General features: G+C 47.2%; 1 protein-coding gene across 3 annotated transcripts; it reads right to left on the bottom strand.

Annotated features, from left to right (window-relative positions):
* Positions 1-1,479: 1,479 nt before the first annotated feature.
* HTR1D (5-hydroxytryptamine receptor 1D) lies at positions 1,480-11,577 on the bottom strand. Of its 3 annotated transcripts, none has more exons than XM_064398576.1 (3): positions 11,022-11,577; positions 4,790-4,833; positions 1,480-4,376 (listed from the first exon to the last, which is right to left on the bottom strand). In XM_064398576.1, the coding sequence occupies exon 3, from the start codon at positions 3,316-3,318 to the stop codon at positions 2,182-2,184; it is 1,137 nt and encodes a 378-aa protein (XP_064254646.1). In that variant the 5' UTR covers positions 3,319-4,376; positions 4,790-4,833; positions 11,022-11,577; the 3' UTR covers positions 1,480-2,181. The 3 variants fall into 3 exon arrangements, with proteins under 3 accessions (XP_064254646.1, XP_064254647.1, XP_064254645.1); XM_064398577.1 differs by lacking the exon at positions 11,022-11,577 and adding an exon at positions 4,940-5,089; XM_064398575.1 differs by lacking the exon at positions 4,790-4,833.
* Between the last annotated feature and the right edge of the window lie 311 nt (positions 11,578-11,888).

Genomic DNA, 11,888 nt, shown 5'->3' with positions numbered 1-11,888 from the left:
CACTGTTTTTTCCAATATAAATTACTGAGGAATGCTATCAAATATTTACTAACAATAAGAATGCTGTAATATTAGACCACGTGCCTTTTAAAATTAACCTATAATCTAACCAAAGAAAGGGCCTACTTTGTTTACTCTTGAATTAAACAGTGTCAAAGAAGAGTGGTGGATCATCTTCCTTGCTGTATCTTGCCATTCTGTTCATAATTGGAAATCTTCAAGGGTAGGAAATACAGGAAGAGAACAAAAGCACAGTTGATACAGGCAGGGAATGGACTAGCCAGCCTCTCAAAGGCCCTCCAGGACCATGATCTGCAACTTTATGTTTCACGCTGAGCAGGTGAATCATGAATCACCCAGGGATCTTGGAAGTCATCACTAACTGGCCCAAAGGTGAACATTTCAGACTGTCATCACCAGAGGAGGATGAAAAGTTGATTGCTGCTGAAACAGCAAATTGAACAGTAGCAGGGACTGGCCTCAGGTGTGGGAGTTCAGTTGTCCCCACTGGTTTATGGTTGAGACCTTCCCCTGTGGGCTGTGGCAGCTCACATGTGCCCAGGCAATGCAGCAGCACAGCTCAGCATGCACTGGCCACTCTGGACACACTTTGGGAGGACACTCTGTGGCTGTGGCCATGTAGTGGCACCATCCAAATCTCTTGACAGAGCTACATCAGTGCCCTTTTGGGAGGGTGGAGGAGCCATGTCCCAAACAGAGCAGCCTTAAATGCCTTCAGTGAGAGAGGACTGCTGTTCTATGACCACACAACTGCTCTGTCTGACTGCAGCACGTGGGTGGTCCTGGGGCATCACTTTGTGGTGCATCCTCAGCAGAGGCGGCAGCAGCAGGGAAAAGCTGCAAAGCTGTGCTACAAAAGCAAAGGAGAGGCTGAAAGCTGTGGTGGACATGCACTGTGGTGGAGATGAACTGGGGCAGGCTGAGAGATGGAAGGGTGGTCAGAAGGAGGATGGGGTGATTTTCAAAGCAGTGTGAGGCTCTCATGTTCAATATAGACATGACACTTCTGATACAAAATGCCCAGAGACTAAAACATTGCATGAAATTTGGGCTGCACCACTTGGTGTGCTGTCTTGTCTGAGACTTCATCCAATTCCTCCATGTGCCAGCTTCCCACCTGGCAATCAGGGAAATAATCCCAGAGGCAGAGAAGGGCAGGGTAGAAGGGACCTGCTCTGTGACCCCAGCAGAGGGTCCTGGCAGTGATTCCTGAGCACAGTTTGCTTGACCAGTATTAGAGAATTCCAGAGACAGGGATGCCACATACACCCCAACAACCTAAATTACTAAGAAAGTTTTTATTGGTGTGTCACTTTGTTCTCCCCTAACTTGCCATATCTTGTCACCAAGGAGTGAAACTTCTGGCTATTTTATGAGATCCTATTCATTCCATACCAGCACTAACCATATTCTCCTGTTTCAGTTTATGCATGCAAAAAAAGTTAAATGACAGAAATATAAGGTCAATCATTTTCATGCTATTTATTTTGTAGCATTTCTTTACTGGCTGTTCTATTAATGATAAAATGTGTAATAATTAATTCAACTAAATTGTCTCCTTTCTACACTTCACCAAAAGCATAGCTTCAGATGCAGCATTTGTGAAATATCCACATAACTTACATCTGTGCTATGCTGCTCTGCCCTGCTGCTGATTATAGTCAGGCTGTGTCACACATCTGAAAGAGCTACAGGTTTTGTCAGCTTCACATGGGTAAGATACATGCTGTAGAAAATAGAAGTATCAGATCCTGCTCTCCAGAATTTCTCTCAGCTGACATAAATGGTTAATAATATACAGCAGAAATACTAAGGTCTTGTAAATACACACACAATTTCCTCCCATCAGGGTAATGTGTCACCTCATCCCACGAGACAAACTCCCTGGTTCACACACCTTGCCTGGCTGCAAAGCTTATTTCGTGTGTCATTGATCTTACATACACACATGATCACTGCAGAGACCATGGACAAGTTCTGTGATGGCATGTACAGTCCCAGACAGAAAATATCAAATTGGCAAGAAATTCCCAGTTACATGCACAGAACAGGGTAGCAGCAGAGATGGCAATTACCACTCTGTTCCTTAGGAATAAAAGCATGGAAAGTTTCAGGTAGGCTGTGAAATTGCACAAGGGTCACTTACACAGGAGGAGAGTCTCAAGAGGAAGACTTTTTGAAAAGTATTATTTTTTGGAAAGCTTGTTTAAATTCTTCATTAAAAGCTGTATAAATTACTGGATTAATTAATGAGTTTAGGTAACCCAACCAGGTAAAAAAGTCCAGTAGGATGGGATGAAACCAACAGGCATCTTGGCAGATTGGCAGGACTAGGGATATGACAAAAAAAGGCAGCCAGCAGATAATGAAAGCTCCCAGAATAATGCCTAAAGTTTTGGTAGCTTTCCTTTCTCTCGCAGCAGAAATTCTTTTCCTTTCCAGCGCACTATCTGCAAGTTTTATTTTAACATGACCGAGAAATATTGGGGATGCACCTGAATGGGCATGCCCTTCATGGAGGCTAGCATTAATGGAGCAGAGGGAAGAGCCTGCAGAACCAGTGATCAGGTGTGCAGTAGTGAAACGTTTGCCATATAACGAGGGTGGCTTCAGAATCCTGGATCGAGCTGCTACATAAATTCTCCCATACAATATCAGGAGGAGCACGGTTGGGATGTAGAAAGCTCCACAAGTAGAATAAATCGTGTAGGAAATTTGCTCTGTGTTTACAGCGCACTTTGCAATTTCTTCATGAGCTTTCACTTGCCTCCAGAAAAACGGTGGCACGGAGATACTGATAGATATCATCCAGACCACGGCAATCATGAGGGCTGCCCGGCCAGCAGTGCGGCGTTTGGTGTACTCCAGAGCGTCTGTGATAGCCCAGTACCTGTCCAGGGCAATGACACAGAGGTGCAGGATGGAGGCCGTGCAGCACGTGATGTCTGATGACAGCCAGATGTCACACAGCAGCTGGCCAAAGGCCCACGTGTGGGTGACAGTGTAGGCAATGCTGACGGGCATCACCAGCACAGACACCAAGAGATCAGTCACTGCCAAGGAGCCAATGAGGTAATTTGCAGGAGTGTGGAGCTTTCTAGTCAGAAAAATGGTAATAACAACAAAAACATTTGCAAGGATCGTTGCCAAAGTTATAACAGCCAGAAGGATTGACAGGGAAATCTTCAGCCCTAAGAGTGTCCTTTCATCCCAAGACAGAGGTGTTTCAGTGACATTTAATGATTTATTTGCTGAGCTCTGGAGAGAGAACTGTGCTGAATGGTTGTACTGAGTCATCCTCTGCTCTGATTTCACCTTCCAGTGGAATCTTTCCGGGACAATGAAGAAAGATGCTCACTTTTTTTGATAAAATAGAATTTTTCATACTTTGGTCAAACACTGAATTAACTTGTTGAAAATTAATTGTTGGAAACTTCAGCTGACGCAGTAGATGAGGTACTCTCCTATGGAAGATTTTGCATCACACCACATCACATCACATCACATCTATTACATCATTGTTACAGCAAAATGTCATCCAGACACAAGTCTGGTGTACAACAGTGAAAACAGTACTATAAGTGATGGGAAATTCAGGTGGTTTTCATCTTGAGGAAAACAATATCATTCTTTATTATATTTTTTTCACACCTCCTTTCTGACCTAATCTTCTGAAAAGTTGCATAAATCAATACTGAAGGGTAAGAGATGGAAAAGAAACATCTGGGCATGCAGTTGATGCTGGAGATAAAGCTACCCTCAAGATTATTTTCCTTGTCTCTCTAATAGCTGAGGGTCGTGTTTTTGGTATTTACAAGGGACACTTTATTAGTAGAGTACCTAACATATAAAACAATACTTCTGAATTCCTTCTGTAAACATAATTTCTCCCAGATTTGCAAATCAAGACTTCTTCAAGTACAAATCTCCATTTTATTTCTCCAGACTATTCAGGTTTTCCCTTCAACAATTAGTCTTCAAATGCTGAAGTCAGGAGTTGGATGCCAGACCCCAATGCACTGGTGCACGTTACAGCACAGTGTGCAATCTACAGGCTTCCCACAATTTTTCTTGTATTCACCTGGAGTGGATTTCCTGAAGTCTTCACAAACCTGAAGGAAACATCCTAGGACAGATTTCACTCACTTCCATGAGTGCCACAATGTCACTTCTTGAAAGAGATCCTGAATGTGGGTCAGGAATGGCTTTGAAGAGTTCTGTGAGGGCTACAAGGAGGGACACCAAACTTCTGCAAGGAGATAATCACCAGGCCAGCCTTCTCCCAGCCATGAGAGCCTCTCTCAGTCATCCCTGGTACCAATTCATGCCGTCCATCCAGGCACTCATCTGGCAATCTGTGGAGCAAGAGGAGCAAAATATTCGACATGAAACATCAGCACTTTGAACTCAAACAGCCTCTCTTAAGCTCCTAAATCCTAATATAAGAAGCAACACTTTTCATTGTGTTTGATTTTTCAGTGTTTGGTTTTTTTATATACAACCACTTTCTGTGAGTCAAACATTTTCAGACATGATTTTTTTTTGATGTGCACTTTTCTAATAAGGAGACATAGAAAAATCTCATATTTCACACTAGACTATTACTTTCTTGATTTTTTTTTTCTCTAGGAAGAGAAAATCCCTTCCTCATGGCCATTTTGTGATACTGAGCAAAGCCAGCACATGATTATTTATCATGTACTCAGGAAGAGTTACATCTAGACAAAATGAACATATTCCTAATAATTTAGTATTTCAATGAAGTTACCTTTTACTCAACAAAAGAATGACGAATACAGGTAAATTATTTTCCTGTTAAAAAGAAAAAGAAATTAAGTTTGTTTAAACTACAGATACTGAAGAAAAATAATATTAAGTGACAAGCAGTCATTAAATTATGTCCAGTACAAGGTCATACACATAACTGCCTGTTAAGGAAAGCAGAACACAGATGCACAGACATCACAAATCCTGAAAGAGCAGAGCCCAGGGGTAGGAAGTGGCCATGCAGCGTTTCCTGGGAGCAGAGGGATGTGCTGCCTGGGCAGGATGAACACAGAATTGATGAACACAGAATTGATGAACACATTCAGTGCCAGCCGTGCTCAGCAGTGCCAGCTCCAGCTTGAGCTCTTGTAGATGGCAGCTCCTAAAAGACGTCTGAGATGCCACAGGAAACCTTGTGTTGAGCTGGTGAGGAAAGCAGGGGTGCCTGTGTGAGTGTGGGGTGGCTGCCAGGGGATTTCAGTGGCTGCCAGAGCGGCTCCTGCAGGGTCACACATCTCCCTGGTGCTGGCGGTGTTATCAGCTCTAGATAAGCCAGCATCATTGCCTCCCGTGTGTGCCTGTCCAGGCTGGGGTGGCAGTGCCATCGGTGGGGTGGCAGTGCAGCCTGCAGGCAGCTGAGTGCGCTGGCATGGCAGCCCCACCCGGCAGCTTTGTCACCCTGGCTTGTCCCAGGTTTGTCACACTTCACAGGACGGGAATCCTCTCGGTGCCTCGGCTGCATCACACTGTGTCCATCTTTCCTCGGGCTTCACCCGGTGCTCTTGGCCGTGGACTGTGGGTATTTTTTTCACTTCAAAGCACCTGAAATAAATTGCAGGTGATGTCACAGCCAGCCAGAGTGAGATTTGCACAGCACAGCACGCTGACACACAATGCCAAGCTGGAGCAAGCCAGTTTAACTCTGCAGTAAACTCAGAGAGCAAGGGCAGGGTGGCAGGGGAGCGTCTCTTTGAGGAAAAACCAAGCACCAGGTGTGCCAGGGCAGGCACACTGACAGGCAGGAGAAGGCTGGGTGCCACCTGGAGCTCCTCAGGACCTGGTGTCATCATGTGGGCTCTGGGCATGGAGCTGCAGAGATTGCCCAGGTAACCAGAGGTGCTCAATCCCAAGGGCAAACAAAGTCCCAACACATTTCTGTTCCTTCTGGAGCACAGCCATTACTGGAGAGTGGGGCAATTCCTGCAGGCTGTGATTTCATGGTGCAGCTGACACACTTTCTGAGGATGCTGGGCTGCAAGGAGAAGGCTTTGATGCACCTCTGCAGTGCTGGGCTGGAGAGGGATAAATAATGTGTACAAAATAGGTATGTTGAAATAAAAGTACAGAATTTACTCTTTCACTAAATAGAACAGAAAAAAAAAAAGAAAAAAAAAATGAGATTAAATGTCCTTTAGTAGGTTGCACATTCCCTTTAAGTTCACGCTGAAGTTAGAGGAATTAAGGATAGAGGAATTAAGATAGAGGAATTAAGGATAGAGTAATTAAGGAATAGAAGAATTAATTTTCTTCTCTTGAAGCTGGAGAATTGCAAAGGGATGGCTGAAAAGAGAGCTGAAATTCAGCAAACTGCTGAAAATTCATTTTGTAACTTATTCTCACTTTTCATTTAAATGTAGAGTCCACTAAATAGAGCAGGTCTAATTGTCATGCTGAAATTGTGATCAGCAGTGAAGCTGCTTCCAGTGAGAGACAACAGCAGGCGGCCAGAAGGCAGAACAGGAGGTGGCACTCTGGCCAAGAGGAGCCCCTCTGAAGGCCCATTTCAGAGCAGAACTTAAAAAGGGAGCAAGTTTTGAGTAAGTTCTTGTGTATTTGGGACAATTGACTCAAGCATGCATCATAGAGTAGGTATGGAGCCCAACCTGAAGACAAAAGCACTGTTCAAACAACAGGAAATACTTTTAGAATTAGCTGTAGGAATGTGCCCATCCAGAGATCATAACCAAACCTGGATGCAGCTCCTGGGAGAAAACCAGGCAATGCTGTAGTGTGTTGCACTGAAAAATCAAAGGTGCACTCTATGTAAATTCTGTTTGCATCAGAATTTCTGCTCAAGCCCAGCAGCAGCTGGGCCCTTCAGGGCTGAGCATCTCTCTTCACTGCCAGTGAGGGGAGCTGGTAGAGAAGAGTTCATGTTTCTGGAAAAGTGTGCCTGACTCTGAGTGTTCACTCCAGCACAGCTCATGCAGCACGGCTGGGTGTCTATCTGCCAGGATCATTGTGACTATTTCCAAGTAAATCAGGTCCCTATTTTGTTCATTTGATATAGGGAACAGCATTCTATATGAGAAACTATATGCAAAACATTTCTCATTTTAAATAAGCAAATATAGTCATTCACAAGCAAATACTAACAGTATTTAACACCTTCACTCTCTCCTCCCCACCTTCTATTTTTGCTCAGCTTTTAAGAAATTATTGGCATTTTCTTGTAAGAATTATTGGTATTTTTCCTCTCTTACCTTTATTTACCCAAAGGTGTTAGCTGCCCCACCCATTGATCATTACCAAGTTACAATTGCTATTACAAATTATAACTAAATATTACTTATCAAAGAGAAAGTCTGGAGTTTAATGGGCAGTGATTCTGGTAAACGCTACGTTGCAAAAACAACCTCTACAGTATGTTATTGATAACATATTTCTTTGTGGGGAGCAGGGGCTGGGAAGCTCTCAACCATGAAGTTGAGTTTAAGGACAAGTGCAAGGCAGGTAGTTCAGGTAGAAATGAGCAGTTCCCCTGTTGTGTGATGGAGAGCAACCAGCTCAGCAAAAGGTGTGGCATCAAAGTGCACTGTCAGCAGAGCCAGTGACATTGTACCAGGGCAAAACAGCAGCACCTTGGCAAGAGTGTCACCGGGAAGAAGGCCTTGAATAGATTCTGCTCATTTTGGACAAGGCCAAATGGCAGCCTGGCATTCAGCTCTGGGCACTGCTCCCAAGAAGATACAGACCACACAGCAAGAAATCAGAAGAAAGCAGCAGGAGTCATCAGAAAATAAAATGTATGGGAAGAAACTGCATGGGAACAGGAATGCTGGGGTTTAAAGAGCACAGCTGAGAGAGATGTTCAGCAGTCTTTCTGTGTATGAAAGCCTGCAGAACAGGAAGGAATAGTCTGTTCCCTGTGGCTGTGACTAATATCACTGAAAAGGAGAGAGACATAGCTACAGCAAGGAAGACTGAGCCCTTAGGAAAAGTTTGGAGATAGTAAGAGTAGTGAAACAAAGTATTCCTTAGGGACACTGACATCTCCATCTCAGAAAGTCACAAGGACAGGTCAAATAATCTTTTTGGAGTGTGATTTCCTATAACCAATGAAGCACCAGGAAAGTAAAGTGAATTAGTCTACCCCATGTAAAATGGTGAAAACCAGATTTTTTTTACTGCAATACAGTGCAAACTTCATGAACTCCAATTCAAAATGAACAAAAAACCAAGAAAGTGAAAGTTTTTGCAGAACATCACAGTTCAGGTCTGGAACCAGCTCAAGAGTCATCATTGTGGTGCTGTGGTGTTCCACACGGGCAGAGGAGCACAGAGAATTTGTATTGCTTTCTAGAAGGGACTGGTGAGCAATGACACAGCTGCCTGTAAGAGCTGTCACTGGATGTCATTGGGGCTGCAGAGCCCCCAGGCTCATTGCAGAGCATGACCACAAGGAACAAACTCCCCCTGATTGTGGCAGGGAAGAGCACAGAATGTCCTCTTGACAGACTGGCCATCAGCCTCATGAGCATTTTCCACGTGCCTTTGGCTTTCTAAGGATTGGTCCCTAACAGCCCTCCACCTCCTCTCTTGCTGCTCTCTGATCTTTGGTGTACTCCTCTGCTTCAGCTTCACTTTTTAGGACGCACACACAGGGTTCCCTGACATCCAATGCTTGTTCCTTTGGTCCCTGAACATTTGAAGTAGCACTCCCCTTCAGCTCCAGCAGCCCTGGCAAAGAAGCTGGGCAGTTGTTGCTCTGACCCCAATCTTTATAGCCATGATGTTTGTTTGGATTTTTTTTTCCCTGTGGCTTAGAATCAACTCCCCTAGCCATCCCAATTTCATGGAGCTCAGAGATGGGAAAATACCCAAATTCCTTCTGCACAACGTCTCTGTGCTCACCCAGGGTCAGGAATGGGCAGGCAGGGAGGAACACCTTGGCTGAGTTCTGCACTGTGGGGATCACAGAGGGTGGATTATGCTTGTGTGCACACTGAGGGATGTCTTCCTTTACGTGTATCTCTGTGTGCATCATCAAGGCACAGGAAGGAGTCTTTACTCAAAAGACAGAGGAAAATCCAGTGTGTTTTTACGCTGACTTTTGATATCTGGATGGTTTCCTTCAGAGCTCTGTGTAGGACAGTTCTATCCAGCAAACAACTACAACACAACAAGTATTGCTCTGCTGTGTACATGCCAGAAGTGACTGATCTTTAAGTTTAGTTCTGCATTTAAGGTGAGCACAGTACACTGCCATCATTCTTCCTCTCTGTTAAGCAGTGAAAGTATCCAGGCCCCTCACATCTTGACATGAGGCATTTTGACATGCCTCAACCCAAGAAATACATTTCCCAGATTTCTAAGTAAGCTGCAAACCAGCAGAATTCACACCATGGGTTTGATTTTTTTAAAAATTTCATTATTCTCTGAATGTGCTTGATTCCCAGCCCATCAGAATTGTGATATATCAGAAGAAAATGAATGACTGATGACTGGTGGGAATGCTGCTCTGAGACCAACCAGATCTGGGGGTAAATGTGAAAACCAGAAAATGTTACAAGCAACATGGAAAACAACAAATTGACTATTTGTTTGGTATTTGCCAGTTTTAATATTTGAGAAGCATGCAAGATATGCATCATTAATCCTTTGTTATGATGCTGCCTTAACTTTTAAGACAAAATGAAAAGGAAAAGTAAATTTGCCTTGAGAAACCTCACAGATGCCAGCCATTGCCTTCTGGAATAATCTGTTTAACACTGTATTGGCAGCAGTTCCTAGAAGGAGGAAGTTACAATTACTGGCTAAGGAATCCCACCTCTCTAAAGACAGTTGTCCCTTTAATTTTGCAAAGGAAATTTCTTTTCCTGGGGTTTACATCAGGCTCACGGCTGGGAAAGGGACTGTTTCTCTGGGGAAGCATGACTCCCCTAGAAGTCCCTGTTCCAGTTTCATGCATTGCTGCCCGCAGTACTCTGGAAACACCAGACTGCAACGCTGGCAGTCCTTGTGCTTGGCTGGGTCCTGCTCTTTGCTGCAGGACCACAGCCCATCCCAAAAGTGGCTGACATTCATCACTGGTGCAACAGGTGACAGGTGGCCTGCCGGCTCCATGTGAGAAAACAGAGCATGTTGTCCTGAAAAGGCTGGCTTGTATCCCAGCAGGTACAGAGACGTGGATGGGTGAGGATTCCGAGGGTTCAGTACCACAGTGGCAGCTCCTGGCTCTGCTCCAGCACCTACTCAGAGGTGACCTTTGGCCACCATCCTACCCGAAGCAGGAGCAAAGAAGAAACCAGGCAGCTGTGTCACTCACGGAATACAAACCAGGATGGTGTGGGGTAATAATGGAGCAACCCTTAAAGTAACCCAAAGCTTTCCCCAGGCAATCTACATAAAATTACACTTCTAAAGTGGTCACTTCATTTATACAGTAGTACCCTGTACCTGGAGGAAGAGACCTGCAAGAAGCTTTTAAAGCTCTAAATCGCCTGTGATCTTCCCTCCCAGACACACAGGGGCATCACGGGCTGCCCAGAGAGGCTGCGGCTCCAGACATTCAAGGTCAGCTTGGACGGGGCTCTGAGCAGCCTGATTTGCTTGAAGATGCATCTGGTGGCTGAGGGGACGGACTAGGTGACCTCTAAAGGTCCCTTCCCACCCAAACCATCCCGTAATTCCGTGATGCCCGCGGGTCCCCGCTCTCCGCAGGGCGATGCTGCCACGGAGCTCTGCCCGCCCCACGCACCGCGCCCGCAGAGCCGGGGCGATGCCGCTGGTCCCGGGGCGATGCCGCTGGTCCCGGGGCGATGCCGCTCATCCCGGGGCGATACCGCCGCAGGCCGTGGCCTCCCGACCCCCGCCTCCCGTTCTCCCTGCCCCTCCTGGGCTTTTTCCGTGGCGAAGCCCCCGCGCTCCGTCCCCGGGCACCAACTTCAGCCGGGGCCGAGCGCCCGCCCCGTCGGCAGCGCCCCGGCATCGCCGCGGCCGCCAGCACTCACCCTCTGTCCCCGCTGTCCCGTTCTCGCCGGGCTCCGGCAGCGTCTCCCCGAAACACGGGCGGCCCCGCCGGGCTCGTCGCGCCCGCGCTGCGCGTCCCGCTCCGCTCCGCTCCGCTCCTCCGCTCTCCTCCCTCCGCTCCGCTCGGCTGCGCCTCGCCCGGAGCTCGGAGCCGGGTGCTCGCTCGGAGCTCGGTGCTCTGCCCGCCCGAGGGTCCCTCCGGCCCAGCGGGGCCGGGCTCCGGGCCGGCGCTGCCCGGGGCTGCGCGGGGCGGCTGCGGCCCCTCCCGGGGCTCCCCTGCGCCGGACCCGCTGCGCCAGCCCGGGCCGTGCCCCGGCGCCGTGCCCGTCTGCGGGGCTGTGCCGTGTCCCGGTGCCGTGCCCCGGTGCCGGGCTGCGGGCTGTGCCGTGCCCCGGTGCCGTGTCCCGGGGCTGTGCCGTGTCCCGGGGCTGTGCCGTGCCCCGGTGCCGTGCCGCGGGGCTGTGCCGGGCTGCGGGGTCGGGAAGCCTGCTGCTGTTCCGGCTGATGAGAGGATCGATAACTCAGGGCAGCGGCGATGGGGAGAGCGGCTCGGAGCTCCTCCGGGTGGGCTTGACCCAACTGCTGCTTCAGCTCGGCTCCGACCGGGGCTCGCACAGCCTCTCAGCACAGCCCTCCTGCCTCCAAACCTGAAAGACCCAGTGTTAATCCCAGCATTTTAAAGCTATGCAGTTTGTGGGTTTTACCAGTTTTAGTAGCTAACTAGAAATGAATGTTATTTTTCTTTTTTTTTTTGTTTTTCGAAGAAGCAGTAACTATGTTCACACTAGGCAAAACTTTAACATAAAAGTAATTCAGATTCCAAGGTCTCAAAACAGAAATGCTTAAGC

This window comes from Passer domesticus, chromosome 24 (assembly GCF_036417665.1).
Source record: "Passer domesticus isolate bPasDom1 chromosome 24, bPasDom1.hap1, whole genome shotgun sequence".
NCBI lineage: Eukaryota > Metazoa > Chordata > Aves > Passeriformes > Passeridae > Passer > Passer domesticus.
Note: the sequence above shows the minus strand (reverse complement) of the source record. Positions and strands in the feature narration are given on the sequence as shown.

Bases quoted from the DNA above. Each gene is read 5' to 3' on its own strand.
- HTR1D (XM_064398576.1), bottom strand. From the start codon at position 3,318: ATGACTCAGTACAACCATTCAGCACAGTTCTCTCTCCAGAGCTCAGCA.